Source organism: Notolepis coatsorum (genome assembly GCF_963971535.1).
Source record: "Notolepis coatsorum genome assembly, chromosome: 1".
Taxonomy (NCBI): Eukaryota; Metazoa; Chordata; class Actinopteri; order Aulopiformes; family Paralepididae; genus Notolepis; species Notolepis coatsorum.
This window is the reverse complement of record NC_140165.1, coordinates 152,115,058-152,130,893: the sequence shown is the minus strand read 5'-3', so window position 1 is coordinate 152,130,893 and position 15,836 is coordinate 152,115,058. Positions and strand designations below refer to the sequence as shown.

General features: G+C 39.3%; 1 protein-coding gene across 1 annotated transcript; it reads left to right on the top strand.

Moving 5' to 3' along the window:
* The first annotated feature begins 1,399 nt into the window (after positions 1–1,399).
* On the top strand, positions 1,400–15,342 carry ggt1a (gamma-glutamyltransferase 1a). The gene is made up of 12 exons (XM_084315605.1): positions 1,400–1,578; positions 4,700–4,830; positions 4,939–5,028; positions 6,288–6,480; positions 6,854–7,014; positions 7,422–7,571; positions 8,154–8,290; positions 9,191–9,378; positions 9,886–10,013; positions 10,112–10,224; positions 10,683–10,796; positions 13,719–15,342. The coding sequence occupies exons 1-12, from the start codon at positions 1,406–1,408 to the stop codon at positions 13,863–13,865; spliced, it is 1,725 nt and encodes a 574-aa protein (XP_084171731.1). The 5' UTR covers positions 1,400–1,405; the 3' UTR covers positions 13,866–15,342.
* The last annotated feature ends 494 nt before the right edge of the window (positions 15,343–15,836 follow it).

Below are 15,836 nucleotides of genomic sequence, written 5' to 3'. Positions count from 1 at the left end.
AAAATTATAATACATAATAAAAATTAAATAATAAATAATATAATAATAAAAAATTATAATAATAAAACAATAATTATTTTCATCAACAAAGTGCATAGAGACATTACTCATGGTTCACCAGAGGTTCAACACATATACAATATATATACATACACAATACCATCGCACCAGGCAACATTACAGTGGCAGGTTGCTAAACAGCTGCTCCCTTATCCTTGATTTGAACACTGCAGCACTCTCGGTTTCCTATTGAGTGGTAGTTTGTTCCACTCCACTGCACCTCTATATCTAAATGACATTTGACCTATCTTCCTGTTGTGTTTACAGGGGACTACATTTCTCAGGCTTCCTCTTGTGTTGTGTGTGTGTGTGCAATCATTTCAAGGTGGTTGATCTCATTGAATTTGAATACATTTCTTTGTGCTTGTACTTATTCATTGAGGACTACCTTTATATTTTAAGTTTCAATTTACTCTCATGCTATTTACTGAGCACTATTGATTTGCCCTCAGTGATCCTCATTGGCCATATTCACACAGTGGCCATTTTGCTCTTATGTCATGCTCATGTTTGGATTCCTTTCCACCCTGGTGGTCATACTGTCAGAGGAACAAAAAATCCCACACACTGTCTTCTTCACTTGCAATGAAATCATATTTATCAGGAACAACGATTTGGTACAAGGGCCTCCATCAGGTTATCCACAATGACCAGAATTTGAGCTAATTTTATTGTTACTCTTGCTCTGGATACAAACATCTGCTGAATGCCAATACTATAAATGTAACCAGGGTGTAATTAGACACAATCACTGTGGCAACAACCCACAGGTTCCTTTAATTTAATTTCATGCATTTTATTTAGACTCGAAAGGCAACTGTGTGCCATAGCTACAGAATTGCATGGAGGATTACAGTTTTAATGGACAACATAAACATTCTAAATATACCCATGTTATACTTACTGTTGCAATGTTAGCTAATACAATTGACAGGAAATAAACATGGGTCCAAACTGGTCCCTAACAACATGCAGATTTCCAGTGAAAGCATCTATAAGATAACAAATAAGGGCATTTAGCAGTTTAAAAACGACTGTTGGATTATCTAAGGTAACAGGGAAAGGTGTTTGCTGTTGAGAAATATGTGCTGCTGTGTTTCATCATCATGGAATACTTACAAAAGACAATTGCGGAATAGACTTCCAGTAAATCAAAACTAAACTTCCAGTAAAAAAGCCACATATGAGACATGACGTTTTACAACCTGTAATCACCTTGTGGGTCATGATGATCTCATTAAAATGATGAGATGAGATGTTATTGCCCTGCTACTGCCGCTGCAGGTGTTTAGAATTTAGAATCGCCTGACTGTGTGAGGTGTGTTGATTTCTCCCGGGCAGGAAAATGGTCAGGAAGTGCCTGGTTGCTGGGCTGGTGGTCCTGCTGGTGGCTGCAGTGGGCCTGTTTGTGGGGCTGTTTATGGGGATGGGAAAGAAGAGTTTCACTGCCCCCCACAACCACTTCTACTCCAGGGCTGCCGTGGCCACAGACGCTGGGAAGTGCTCCGAAGTGGGGAGGTAAGTACATTTTTTTTAGTTTTTTTTTAGTAGTAGAGTGAGCAATCCACTCCATTTATTATAATGTTTTGATTGAGACAGTAGGAAGACTGCGAGGGAGACAGAATAGGGGAAACACATGAGAGAAGGTTCTGTTGGGATCTGATCCCAGGCCAGCAGGAGTGATTCCAGAGGTGGGGTCTTACAGGGGAATGCCACCCATTTAAAGAATGTATGCTCTTAGAATTAGAATAGAATAGAAATACTTTTATTATCCCGAGGGAAATTTGACACTGCAAATCGCTCAACATTAAACATTTAGACAGAACAGGTCACGAATAGGAATAACAAAACAAATCAAATTGCCTAAGATAAGAGTAGAATAAAATGGAATAAAATATACAGTAAATAAATACAGTAAAATATACTGAGGTCTACAGTAGGTAGGTGTGATATTGCACAGTGCTGTTTCAAAAGTAAGAGTCCAGGAAGATGGTAACTGTCACTCTGTGCTCAGTGATGCAGTGAGGCACAGTGATGCATTGTATAGTCTTCCTGTTCCCCAGGACGGCTCAGTCACTATTTGTGAACACACACCACACTCTCCTAAAGCTAGAAATCAGAGGGAGAACTCTCCAATCTGTGATGTAACTGGGATGTAAAATCTAGAGCTGCTCCATAGACAATGAATGGGGCTCTGACTTTATGAGGCCATCACATGTTTGTGTGAGCTCTTACACCCAAATTAGAGCTCAGCTCACACAAATATTTTATTGCCCCATTGTCTGTGCCAGTGACATCAGCGATTGGAGGGTTGTCTCTGACTTCTAGCTTCAGGAGTGACCGGTGCATATTCACAAATATTCACTCAATGGACTGTCCTTGGGCACAAGAAGATCATACTGTATGTGAATTCTTAAAATGGGTGGCATTCCCCTTTAACCACTACGTCATCTCTGGGTGTAAGTAAAGTTGAGGTTGACACATAACAGAGTTTATCATGTTCCAGTTCCAGTCAACTGTGTCTGTGTGCATGTGTATATGCATGTCATGTCAAGTCAAGTCAAGTGGGAAATGCAGGTGTCATAGCAACATGGGGGAGGAGAGGTACAGGCAGAAGAGGTAATAATACCAATTGGTACCAATACCAATTCATTACTATTACTATTGATAGTTTGATTGATTGATTGATTGATTGATTGATTGATTGATTGATTGATTGATTGATTGATTGATAATTGTATTAACAGATTACAGAATGGGTACAATACAGTACAGCTCAATACACACAATTGTTAAGGGGATGCAGACCAGAGAAAGACTTTCGAGAGTATATACATTTGACAAAGAAACTGTACATTGCTGTACATAGTAATAGTAATGAACATAGAACATAGTGACAGAACATAATAATAATAATAATAATAATAATAATAATAATAATAATAATAATAATAATAATAATAATAATAATAATATGTGTGTGTATTTATGTGTGTGCAGGTGTATGTATGTAATGTATGTATGTATATTGTATTTATGTATGTGTATTTATGTGTATGTTAGCTAAGCAGATAACTGTAGGCTTTGGCAGAATCGTTCACATGAGGCTACAAGCACCACTTTGGCACAACTTCTCTTGGATCTACTTGGCTGAAAAAGAACATCAGCCACTTAATTAAAAATCCATGCATTTGTGACTCTGAACCAATCTTTTACAGGTATAGGCAATCTTCCTACATTTACCAGGGCTAGTTAACATTTCAAGAATATGAAAAGGAAATGTTGCTTTCATTTGTTAACAGAATTGTTCCTTTTTTACAGCAAGATGGATGAGAGGCCTTGACCTGCAATCAGCTGTTGAGTTCCCAATGACCCATCATCAGAATCTGATGATATCTGATGATCAATCCTCGAATAGCAAGAAATCTCAAACCTCACCCCTATCAGTTAATAGAGCTGCCTATAGTAAAGGCTAACTCCATTACTATACTTAAAATATGACATGCATTGATAATGACCAACCCTTCAACCCAGCTAGTATTTTCAGGCATTAAAAGAAAGTTGTATTTTAATTAAAGGAATGAATGAATTACTGAGATTAAGATAGGTGAAGATATCAAATAGACATCTGCTTGAATCAGTCAAAGACAGGGTATATTGATATATATAAATCGCATATCAAACACAGATTCTCTGACCATTTGCTGAACTCCAGTGTGTACCATATTCGCTTGATTGGGCTAAAACTGTGAGAAATGTATTCTTGAGAGTCAGAGCTGCAAATCGATGTGTAATGTTCTTTTTTAACTAAGCAAAGTAGACCCAAGAGAACTTGTATGCCAATTTATATAGATTTTGGAAACTTTAGTGTGGCCATCAAGGATTTTCGTTGGGAATGAGATACACATTTTCTAGCGAGGTTTTATTCTTGCATGTTTGTCTTTTTCATGTTGAAAAACATCTAATTCAACATAAAAATGGCTGAAATATGCCTGCTCTATCAAATTATATCAGTCAGGTTTATTTTTATCTTGGTATTTTTTTTTGTATTTTATTTTTTTATTATTTTTTAAACAAACACATAAACAAACATGACAACACACGATAAGATATACAAGCATTATTTGTCAGTGCACATCCAATGAAATGAAATCACATTTTATTTAATTGTCTTATATAGGATATACCCTTAATACCTGTTATCTAAAAACCTACACACATATGCTCCAGCTCGTACCCCCCCCTTCCGGACCCCCCATTGGATAATCCATCCATTATCCCTCGCTCCTAAATTTTATCTTGGTATTGTAGGTGGCAATCATCTCGAAAAATGGTGGCTATGTTGGATTCTCAATCGGCTAGCGTAGACCCAAGATAACCTTCATGCCAAATTTGATGCTTGTACCCACAATGTGAACTGAATGTCAATTCACAATGTGCATTTTTTCTCTCATCTGCTTGTTTATATGTGTATGTACTGTATGTGTATGCATATGTATGAATGTGTGTGTTCATATGTGCATGTATGGGTACGTATGTGTAAGTATGTATTTGTACATATGTATGTGTATATTATGTGTATGTATGTATATATGTGTGTACAGTATGAATGGTTCTAAGTGACTCTTTCTGCTCCCAGGGACATTCTGAAGAGAAATGGTTCAGCAGTGGATGCCTCTATTGCTGCCCTGCTGTGTGTTGGTCTTCTGAATGCTCACAGCATGGGAATAGGCGGAGGGCTCTTTTTAGTAATCTACAATGCTTCCACAGGTGAGATTGTCCCTTTGCTCTATAATGATAACGTCCGCGACATAATCAACCGAGAGAAAAAAAAAAGAAACTCCCATCTGTCCTTAATATTCTGTTGCTGCTCAACAGGGAAAGTTGAGACTATTGATGCGAGGGAGACGGCGCCCATGAATGCAACTGAGGACATGTTTGGCAATAACACCCAGCTGTCTCGTAAAGGTAACAATCACTACTGGATTTGAATATAATAATTTTTTTGTTCCTATGTCACTGTTCAAGACAAGCGTACACTGTGATTTAGCAAGAGTACCGTGACTGTAATCACTGCTGTTTCATGTCAGTGTTATAAAATTACTATCTGGCTGTGCCCTGTTACATAACGGTTGTCACATCGTCACCTTAAACTTTGATGCCCCGAGGGAGTTTCGAACCCCGGTCTCTCACGCCGCGGGCAACAACACAGACCGCTATACCAAGAAGTGAACTCACTGCTTTGTAACATGTCTATGTGTCTTTTTGAGGATGAGAGTGAGTTTAACCCATAGCACCGGTACTCACCCCAGCCCTTCGTGACTGCGCTTCATGATACCATCCGTTACACTCACCCTCCTTAAACTCACTCCACTCCACCCAAGGCATCCGGGTCACGGCACCATTGTAACGGTTGTGACATCGTCACCTTAAACTTCGATGCCCCGAGGGAGTTTTGAATCCGGGTTCTCCACGCTGCGGGCAACAGCACAGACCGCTATACCAAGAAGTGAACTCACTGCTTTGTAATGTGTATATGTATCTTTTGAGGATGAGAGTTTAACCCATAGCACCGCTACTCACCCCAGCCCTTCGTGACTGCGCTTCACGATACCATCCGTTACACATATTCCACTGTAACCTCATGGTATCTATAGAAGTGGTAGCTCAGCAGTAGCTAAATTCGTTTTAGTAGTATTTTTTATGTATCTGAAATGCAGGTAGTATTGTCATGGGTGACAATGTTTTTTTAAGATGTTTTCATGTAAATATCTGTATCTGTTTGTGTATTATATTGTCCCAGTAACAGCAAGGACCATGATGGAAATAAGTCCTTGACACTGAATGAAAGTTGTTTTTTTATACTTTTGTCAACTAAACTAATCTAATCAAATCTAATCTAATCTAATCTAATCTAATCTAATCTAATCTAATCTAATCTAATCTAAACTAAACTAAACTAAACTAAACTAAACTAAACTAAACTAATTGAATCTAAACTAAACTAAACTAAACTAAACTATACTAAAACGCAGTACCGTCTGTTGGATATGTGTACACACAGACAGTAGTGGATCCACTAAATGGAGTACTTCTACATGCCTCAGAGCCTCTTGTCTCAGAGGCATTGGTACCACTTAATATGCAGTGTCTGCTCCTGACTCTCACAGGGGATGGAAAGAGCTTGTGAAAATGAAATATTGCTAATGCTGTTCCTACAATGACAGGTGGATTATCCATAGCCATTCCTGGGGAGATCCGCGGATACGAGATGGCACACAAGAGACATGGCAGGCTGCCATGGAAAGAACTGTTTGAGCCAAGCATTGCCTTGGCTCGCGACGGCTTCCCTATAGGCAAAGCCCTGGCCCATGCCATCTTCAAGAGCAAAGAGTCCATTCAGGCAGATGCCAACATGTGGTGAGAATACAACAGCAAGGAAAGGAAATATATTTTGAATGGAATATTAATATCTAAATGCAATAACAGCTATTTGATGTTACATTGTATAATTATGTCCTTTTCCAAGTCCAATGAATAATGTCCAATTAAATATTTTTGGTGGATTAGCATTCAATATCACATTTAGTAATGACAGCCAACAGAATATGATGATAAGAGAGGCTATCTACCAATGATATGGCATAATATATGTTACATGTATTGTGAATCCTGTACAAAATGCCCCTTGTGAATCCTGTACAAAATGTGTTTTAAAAACTTGTTTGGCCTATATTCTGCAGGCTTACACACTGTTTGGAATTTACAGATTTCTTTTGTTCTTGTGTTCCAGTGAAGTGTTTTGTGATTCTCAAAAAATCATCCTGAAGGAAAATGATATCGTTAGATTTCCCAAACTAGCTGAAACCTACCGAAGGATAGCAGAAGAGGGGCCGGATGTTTTCTATAATGGGACAATGGCACAGACCATCGTGGAAGACATACAGGCAGCAGGTCTCTTTTTCCTTGTTCATTATTATTAGATCAAATTAGCATACATTGCAAAACTCAAACTGACAACATAAAAACAAACGCAACAATGAGCAATCCGTTCAATCAGGCCTTGCACTGAACCATATAACTCCATTTTGAAAAAATATTTGGACAGCCCATGTATTTTCAGTTGTAAAGTCAATCCAAATCACTTGGACCAGAAAGTACTCAGCCTCTACTGTCTTTAACTATGAATGAACACTCTAACTTGCCATTACTTTAGAATTTAGATAATTAAGTTTGAAAACATTGTTCCTCTTAAAACTCTTAACGGAGTTACATGGTTCTTTGTCTGAGGTACTCAGTTGATAAAGTGATCACATCCCATATTAGGTTACTCTTACACCTATATATATATATATTATCAGGTGGAATTATAACCTTGGATGACTTACTGGAATACCAGCCTGTGCTGAATGAAAGCCCACTGAAGCTGAACGTGGGGGAATACACCATGCACGTCCCGGACGCCCCCTCCAGTGGCCCAGTGCTGGCACTCATACTGAATATCGTAGACGGTGAGCAGCTAAGCCAAGTTCATGTGCAGCCAAGCAGACCGGAGGTTGTCGGGTTTCCCCCAGGTCCCTCCTGTGATATTCCCTCTCCTGTGCAGGGAACCAAACCACTACTACACTCTACTACAATGGTACCATTTAGGCTACTTTTAATTAAAGATGAGCTTACATTTGTGGTTCATATAGTAGATATCTGCTATTTCAGTTATTTAATTTCCACATGATCTCACAAATCTTAAAGCTCTAAACAGTTTTACACAGTTTGACAGTTATTAGGAATGAATGGGTTTGAATGTAATCCATTACAATAGCTATTTTATTCCATCAACATAATTTCATTGAGCTGTAACTAACACAAGGATTTTATGTCACCGGAGGACGTATTCAAACCCATTAACTCTCAATAGCTGTCAAACTAAATTAATGTGTGTAAACTGTTTACAGTTTTTGTGACATATGTGAGATAAATCAGCAGTTTTCTCCTCTTTAAAATGATATACCACCTTGTAATATAATTCTCAGACTAGTGTGAGAAAATATGATTCTTTATTGATGTTTGACATTTTTCCTGTTGGCATTTTTCAGGGTACAATTTCACAGGCACCAGTGTCTCCACAGCAGAGAAAAAGACCCTGACATACCATCGCATTGTAGAGGCATTCCGTTTTGCTTATGCCAAAAGGAGCAGACTTGGAGACCCACGCTATCTCAATATTACCGATGTAAGAGCCCTACCAGCTACCACCCCTTTTACATTCAGGCAGTGTCGGCTCTCTCACAATACAAAGATAGTTTTACGCTGTTGGCTGCTGTTCGTTATTTTAACGGGTAAGTCCAGGATTTTCTAACCCTATAGTCCTATTTCCTATTTACCAATGTTGTTAGTTGGTAGTCTTTTCTCACCACACAATCCATTCTGTCTTTCATATTGGATACCCGCAGCTCTACCTAGTTAGCCACCAAATTAATGCAAGGTTAATGCAGGGACCACACTCTATACAAGCCCCGAAATCTACGCTAAATCTACCTGTCACAGTGCACCCAAAGTACATTTCATGGCTTACACAGACATTATACAGTTTCTGTCGAACTAGCTGGATCTGTGGGTATCCAGTATGTGGAACAGCATGGTTTGTGCTAAGAAAGGACTGCACCGATCGTCAACATCATAGATAAGTAGGAAATGGGGCTGGAGTTCTAGAATTCTGGTTTGAAACAAAGATTATGGGTTAGGTTTAGAAAACTTTCATTGTGAGAAACACATTTCCAAGTAATCCATGATATCTATGTGATGCCGTATACACTGAGACGATAGAAGGAGAGGTTTGAGGAGAGGTGGAGGAGACGACAGGAAGAGGCCCATGAGGCCAGAATCTGTGTGACTGTGAAATACTGAGAGAAAAGTATGGAATGCCCCTTTTTGTTTTGTGTTATTTTCATTTATTGTGTTTGTAATTATTATTTAATTTTTTTTATGAGTGTTGTCTGTTTTGTATAGAATTTTTTTTATAAATATATATTTTTAAAAGAGCCCTTGTAGAGCATCACAGTGATGCACAAAAAGGTTGGGTGAAATATGGTAAATAAAACACGCTCTCACTGATTGCTTCTTTCTCATGCAGCTCATCCACAACATGACGTCAGACTACTTCGCTGACGGCATCAGAAGTAAAATCACTGATAATACCACGCACCCGGACAGTTACTACGAGCCAGACTATTTTGTCCCAGAGAACCACGGGACCGCACACCTGTCTGTCATCGCTGAAGACGGAAGTGCTGTGGCAGCCACCAGCACCATCAATCTATAGTAAGACTCTTGTGGGGCCAGATTCTATCAAGTCAGGTCCAACAGATCAATCAAATTTCCTTCAATCAAATACTATTAACACTATTTTGCCACAAATCTTAAAAGGACCAATCTGGATTCTTATTTCTTTGATAATATAAATGTGATGTATATTTACATACAACAATTTTGAGTTGTGTACCAAATAAGCTTTTTGTATCTTTCTCAATCGATCACAACTGAAAATATGGGTCTATTTTACTCCGTTTAGAGACATTGCCGATGTAAACAAATCTTTCAAGAGATCAGAAAACACCTAAAAATAAACATTATGTAGGTGTTGTAGTAAGAGACCTGTCATTTACTCATCAGTCTGGGAGTGTATAACATGCCTCAAATCCTATGTTTTAAACAGGACTACCCATTTTTATTTTTGTTTATATTTGGATTGTGACCTTAATAAACTGAGTTTAAAAAACCCAAGCCAGATTGTTTTGATAATTAGTGCAACCTGTTCCATACCCTCAGCTTTGGCTCCAAAGTCATGTCCCGGTCGACTGGCATCATTTTCAATGATGAGATGGACGACTTCAGCTCCCCGTACATGACCAATGGTTTTGGAATTCCTCCCTCACCTAACAACTTCATCCAGCCAGGTTACCATAACAGTAGAAACGAATGACTCAAGAGTCCACTCAGTGTGAGCTGTGCCCTGGTGTGTCTGCCTGTGTTTTCATCTGTCCCTCTGTTGTAGGCAAAAGGCCACTCTCCTCCATGTGCCCGACTATCATCTTTGACCGAGACAACAGGGTGAAAATGGTGGTGGGAGCTTCTGGGGGAACGCAGATCACCACGGCCACTGCCCTGGTTAGTGTTTGGTGTGTTGATCTATCTATCTATCTATCTATCTATCTATCTATCTATCTATCTATCTATCTATCTATCTATCTATCTATCTATCTATCTATCTATCTATCTATCTATCTATCTATCTATCTATCTATCTATCTATCTATCTATCTCTATCTATCTATCTATCTATCTATCTATCTATATCTATCTCTCTCTCTCTCTCTCTCTCTCTCTCTCTCTCTCTCTCTCTCTCTCTCTCTCTCTCTCTCTCTCTCTCTCTCTCTCTCTCTCTCTCTCTCTCTCTCTCTCTCTCTCTCTCTCTCTCTCTCTCTCTCTCTCTCTCTCTCTCTCTCTATCTATCTCTATCTATCTACATGTCCACGCACGCACGCACACACACACGCACGCACGCACACGCACACACACACACACAAAAGATGACAAAGGACGTGTTTCATTTATGTTATTTACAGGTCATTCTGAATTCCTTGTTCTTTAACTACGACCTAAAGAAAGCTGTGACAGAACCGCGGGTTCACAACCAGCTCAACCCAAACATAACGGTGGTGGAGCAGGGCTTTGAGAAGGTACGCCATACGTTCACCTGGAGACTGCATGCAAAGCTGTGGGTACTTGACCAAATAAATGAAACGCCACATTTGTTTGGGATTTTAATAGCGGGCTACATACACAAGGAGAAAACAGTAGGCTATATTGATCAACAGCAAATGTGTTAACGATTTTGTCACTATACCACTACTCAATTAGCGACACAGAACTGCTGAGAAATAATGGCTGGTTTACCATTTGTTGGTGACAAGTAATAATTGGGTTGTTCTCTCTGTAATTAATCAGTACGGTATTTGAGAGACATGTCATCCAGATTCCTAATCTAACCCTCATAACCAATGATTGTAATCAAAGTTAAAGCTTGACAAAGTAGAAAACAGTATGAAAATGCTAATAGATGACTTAACATTTTAGTGAGAGAAAGTCCATCCCTTTACTTTTTATAAGATGACACACAAACGGGATACAATAATTTATTGAGCCATGTACCCATGCAATGGACATTTGAGCAGGGGACATTTGGGTGAGGGGATTTGAGCAATAGGGACATTTGAGAAATGGACCTTTGAGTGAGTTTAGAAGTGCAGCCATTGCCTCTGCTTTGTAAGAATCCCATAATAAATGGAGATAAAGTTGTGCAAAGTGTTTTAAAGTCCTTTGATAAGGTAGCATTAGGATGGCCATTTGCATTAAGTCCCCCAATAACACTTTACTTCAAAATAAACATCCAATTCACAGCTAAAATGCCAGTATCCATGCTACTGTATTTTTTATCTGATGAGTAGATTCTTTCCAGGTGGGAGCCCATTCAGTGAAAGGCCTCAGTTTGAAAACTAGTCAGACACTAGTCAAAGATCCAACCAAAAAATGGACAGCAGACCAGTAGACTCTCTGATCTGGTTTGGCCTGACTTACGTAGAAACATATAATTTCCTGAACCCTACAATGTTATTCCAGTGAGCAGTGCAGAGAGTGGACATGTCACTGGACCTATCAATTGGTCACCTCCTGTAGAGTTTTCGTTGAGTTTCCTGTAGGCCCACAACACGTCACCTGAACTCAAGCATCCTGGAAACACCCACTCCCAGGAGGCCCAGCACTGTTGTGCCACTGCTGCTTTCAACCTCTCTGCCAACAATACTGGTTAAAAAAATCTACATGTCAACAAATACAACGACAACATTTCTAGCATTGACAACTTCAACAGGATCCTGTATTGACTGCAGGCTCCAGGTATTGACTCTGCCGAAGCTACATTATATAAGAATACACAATTTGGCCCGTAATGGCTGCCAAACTGCGTTGCCAACTTCAACAAACCCCTGCCCCATTGATTCAGGTTCCAGGTGTTGACAATGCCAACTCCACATTTATATAACAATACAGTAAAATGTGCCACGAAAATAAAATCCCGCTCAAAAATCGATTCTAAAACATACAGGTAACCAATGGAGAGAGGCTAAAATGGATAGGATCCCATCTCTTAATAGTTAAAAGCCTGGCTGTAAACAGGAAAGGGATTTCTGGCTTAGACAAGCGTAGAGTTACAATAGTTCAAACGAGATGAGATGAAGGCATGGATAACCCTGTCATGGGTTGGCAAACAATTAAAGAAAAAGTGTTTTAGCTGAAGGAAATAGGACTGAACCACTCGCTTAATGCCTTAATCCAAAGAGATCTAGATCAAATATCACACCAAGATTTCTACCAACAGGCTTAACATTCACTGGCAGGCTACCGAGATTGTCAAGGATCAACTTAATATGAGTTTGGATGACCAAATAAGCAGGGGTGCAGTCGTAATATGGGCGAAGGCCAAACGGTATCCTATTATTATGCAAAGTCTAGGCACTTATCCCTAGACTTTGCATAATAATAGGATGCACGCACTTCGAAGCCCAAACGTCGTTTGACCGCGTGTGCCCAGCACTGCACCCCTGCAAATAAGCTAGTGGGGTATGAGTCCTGGTTGTTGCAATAGCAACTCCTCCTGTTCAGCAGGGAGGGGATGTGGGAGATAGCTTGAATGTCTGAGCATGTCACGCTCCCAGTGTAATTCCTAGCTGTTAGGTGAAAAGAAGCAGCTGGCGACTCCACATGTATTGGAGGAGGCATGTGGTAGTTTACACCCTCCCCAGACCGACAGTAGGGTAGCGCAACAACTGGGAAGGGAATTGGAATAGAATAGGATAGAGAAGTGACCCTTGGGGGACGCCATGTAGACGATGAGGCGTTCCCAACAACAACAACAACAACAGACATAGTTCTAACGTTGGTAAGATGGGAGCAGAGCCAATTCAGGGCAGACTCCTTGACACCAACCCATTCATCAAAACGGTTAAGTAAAATGGCACAGTCAGCTGTGTTGAACGCAGCACTTAAATCTAAAACAATCTCCAGTGTCAGCTGCAATGAGATGGTTGTTTATTGATTGATTGATTGATTGAAAACTTTATTAACAGATTGCAGAATGGGTACAATACAGTACAGCTCAATACACACAATTGTTAAGGGGATGCAGACCAGAGAAAGACTTTCGTCTTGTTTACATCAGGGTCCCCCATTTTCAATTCATATTCATTCTTATGACTCCTACAATAGCAGTCTATGTACTATGTAGCTCTCTGAGGTTTGAAATGTCTGATTGAAATTACTCAAAGATGTTGATATTCAGAAAATAACAAATAAATAAATATTTTCTAAGACCTTCAATGAAAGTTAGTTTAAAGATGGGTCTGTAATTGCTATGGACAAGATGATCCAAATTTGGTTTATTTAGGTGTAGTTGAATACCAGTAGTATGCTTAAAGCAAAAGGGGAAATAGATGTGTGACCTGACTGTTCCAAGGATCTTTTAAAAACATAGTAAGGATGATAAAAAGAACAGCGTGAAGTTTCCTCATGACAATGATGATAATGTTATTACCATTGCATGGCAGAGTGTCCTAGATGGCCTGGTCCAGAAAAACCATGTGACAGAGCTGCTTCGGACTCCAGGCTCAGTGGTCCAGGCTGTGGTGCGGCATGGTGAACACCTCTGTGCAGAGTCTGACCCCAGGAAAGGAGGTTATCCAGCGGGATACTGACCGTGACCTCAGCCCTTTCCTCCTCCTCAGTCAGGATGGTCTCCTCAGACCAGACACACAGGGACAGAACATACAGTAATGTGTCTGCAATGGATGCCTCTGACAGAGACACCAGCAATGCTTAAGCTATGGAGATACAGCCACTCTCCTTCTTTGACTTCAGTTCATTTCACTCAGTCATGGACAATGGCTTACTCCGTTTCAATACCTATTTCAGCCAAACTAAAATATTCAGCATTTCCTCTTTTCTTGGCATTCTTTTTTTTCGTGTTTTTAAAAAAGAAGTGATATTGAGCTTCTGATTGTGACATTTTGAATCCTCTATCAAGTCATCATCATTATCAATTACTGATGAGTCTGGCTTTTCCACTGGGACACGTATAGTAAATCAATGGCCCAGAACTGTACTGAAAGGGGCAAATCTTCTGCTGTACATTAACCACAGGTTGTTTATGAAATATTAGCCAAAAATATATTGGGAAAAAAACAACTTTTTATAGCTGAATGGATCGACTGCCCCAAAAAGTAGGAAAGTTATACTATGATGATAAGCAATAGTTGTTCATAGTTTTTATCATTATGTTTCAGAAATTTTTTGTGGTAGTAGGTTGTCCTTGTAGTCTGTATTTGTCCAAAAGGGGAGGGGAAATCCAGTAAAACAAATGTGAATGATTTGGACAATTTGTCTCAAACAAAGGTTTACTTTCATGCCTGAACCATGTAAAAACAGGAATTAAGACACTTCGGGTTATCTTCCTGCTTTACAAAAATGTTAAAAGGGTAAATTCAGAATTTAATTCCCAGTAGTGTGCTACTAAACTAATGTAAACTAATACTCTTCAGCATGTACAAAAAGCCCTGAAACCTACTCAACAGTGTGCCCAAAGCAAAGCAGTGATTGAAAAAAGCAACGTTATCATGGAAAAACAGGGGCATTGTAGTTATTACAAAATTGACTTCAAAAGGCAACAAGCTCTATCGACTTACAGTAGAGAACAGCGTAGTCCCCAAGCATGTGCATTACACTGTAGTCCAGGGAAAAGTACAATGCCCATTGTATTGAATTGTAGGTTTTGGTCTTTTTGTAGGCTATGTTAGTAATAAGAAGAAATACAATAACACTGACCTTATCCTTTAAGAGGAGCTTCAGTACGAAGCACAGATGGATTGTACTGAGAAAGGACTCTGCCCTTTGACAAATTAATTGATGAGTTGGAAACAAACAAAGACAATTCTGAACATGCCCCTTTAACTACATCTTTGTCCTGATGAAACTTTATTCTGAAATGAACCTGCAAATGACAACTATCTGTTTTTTCAGACTTAATGGAAATCTTGACCATATCTCATTGATTGTGTTGGTTTAAGGGGTCAGTTATTCGGATCCATTTGCTACCACAGAGCTAGTGAAATTATTACTTCTGCTTTTTGTGATGGAGAGTGTGTGAAAGACGCATTGCTATTGTAGATGTTTAATACCGAGTAGAGGTAAAGTGAATGTATAGTGTTTTCTGAAAATACATTTGCAGATATATTTTTGTAAACATGCATTGTTCTTATGCCATGCTTGCTGCCATGCTTGTTATTAAACATTTTTGAACAAAGATGTTATTTTCTAGAAGTGGAACCTCTGGGTATTTATGTATCAACCCACTGACATTTTGTAATACATTCATAGAAAATCCCTATCATCACTGCTGACAACTTGGCAGAGCAAGGATTCTGTGAAGCCAACAAACTACCTTCATTTTCATTGTCCAGTGGTGTATAGAATGCTAACTAGCCTTAATGCCAGCAACGGTGCCAACATTTTGTGAACTGGCTGCAGCAAGATATGTGGACTATTCAAAACATGCTGCACTAATGAGCACATGCTCCACCTAGTGTCTGATGAAGAATGCTTGGTATGAAACCCAAGAGCAGAGTGATAATTCACTCAAACCATTATAGCCTCTGTGTTTATGATCATCA

What these genes read in the sequence shown, in the direction of transcription:
- ggt1a (XM_084315605.1), top strand. Translation starts at nt 1,406, where the DNA reads ATGGTCAGGAAGTGCCTGGTTGCTGGGCTGGTGGTCCTGCTGGTGGCT. An exon ending in GGAAGACATACAGGCAGCAG is followed by an intron (nt 7,015 to 7,421) that starts GTCTCTTTTTCC and finishes ATATATTATCAG; the next exon opens with GTGGAATTATAACCTTGGAT. An exon ending in ACCAGCACCATCAATCTATA is followed by an intron (nt 9,379 to 9,885) that starts GTAAGACTCTTG and finishes CCATACCCTCAG; the next exon opens with CTTTGGCTCCAAAGTCATGT.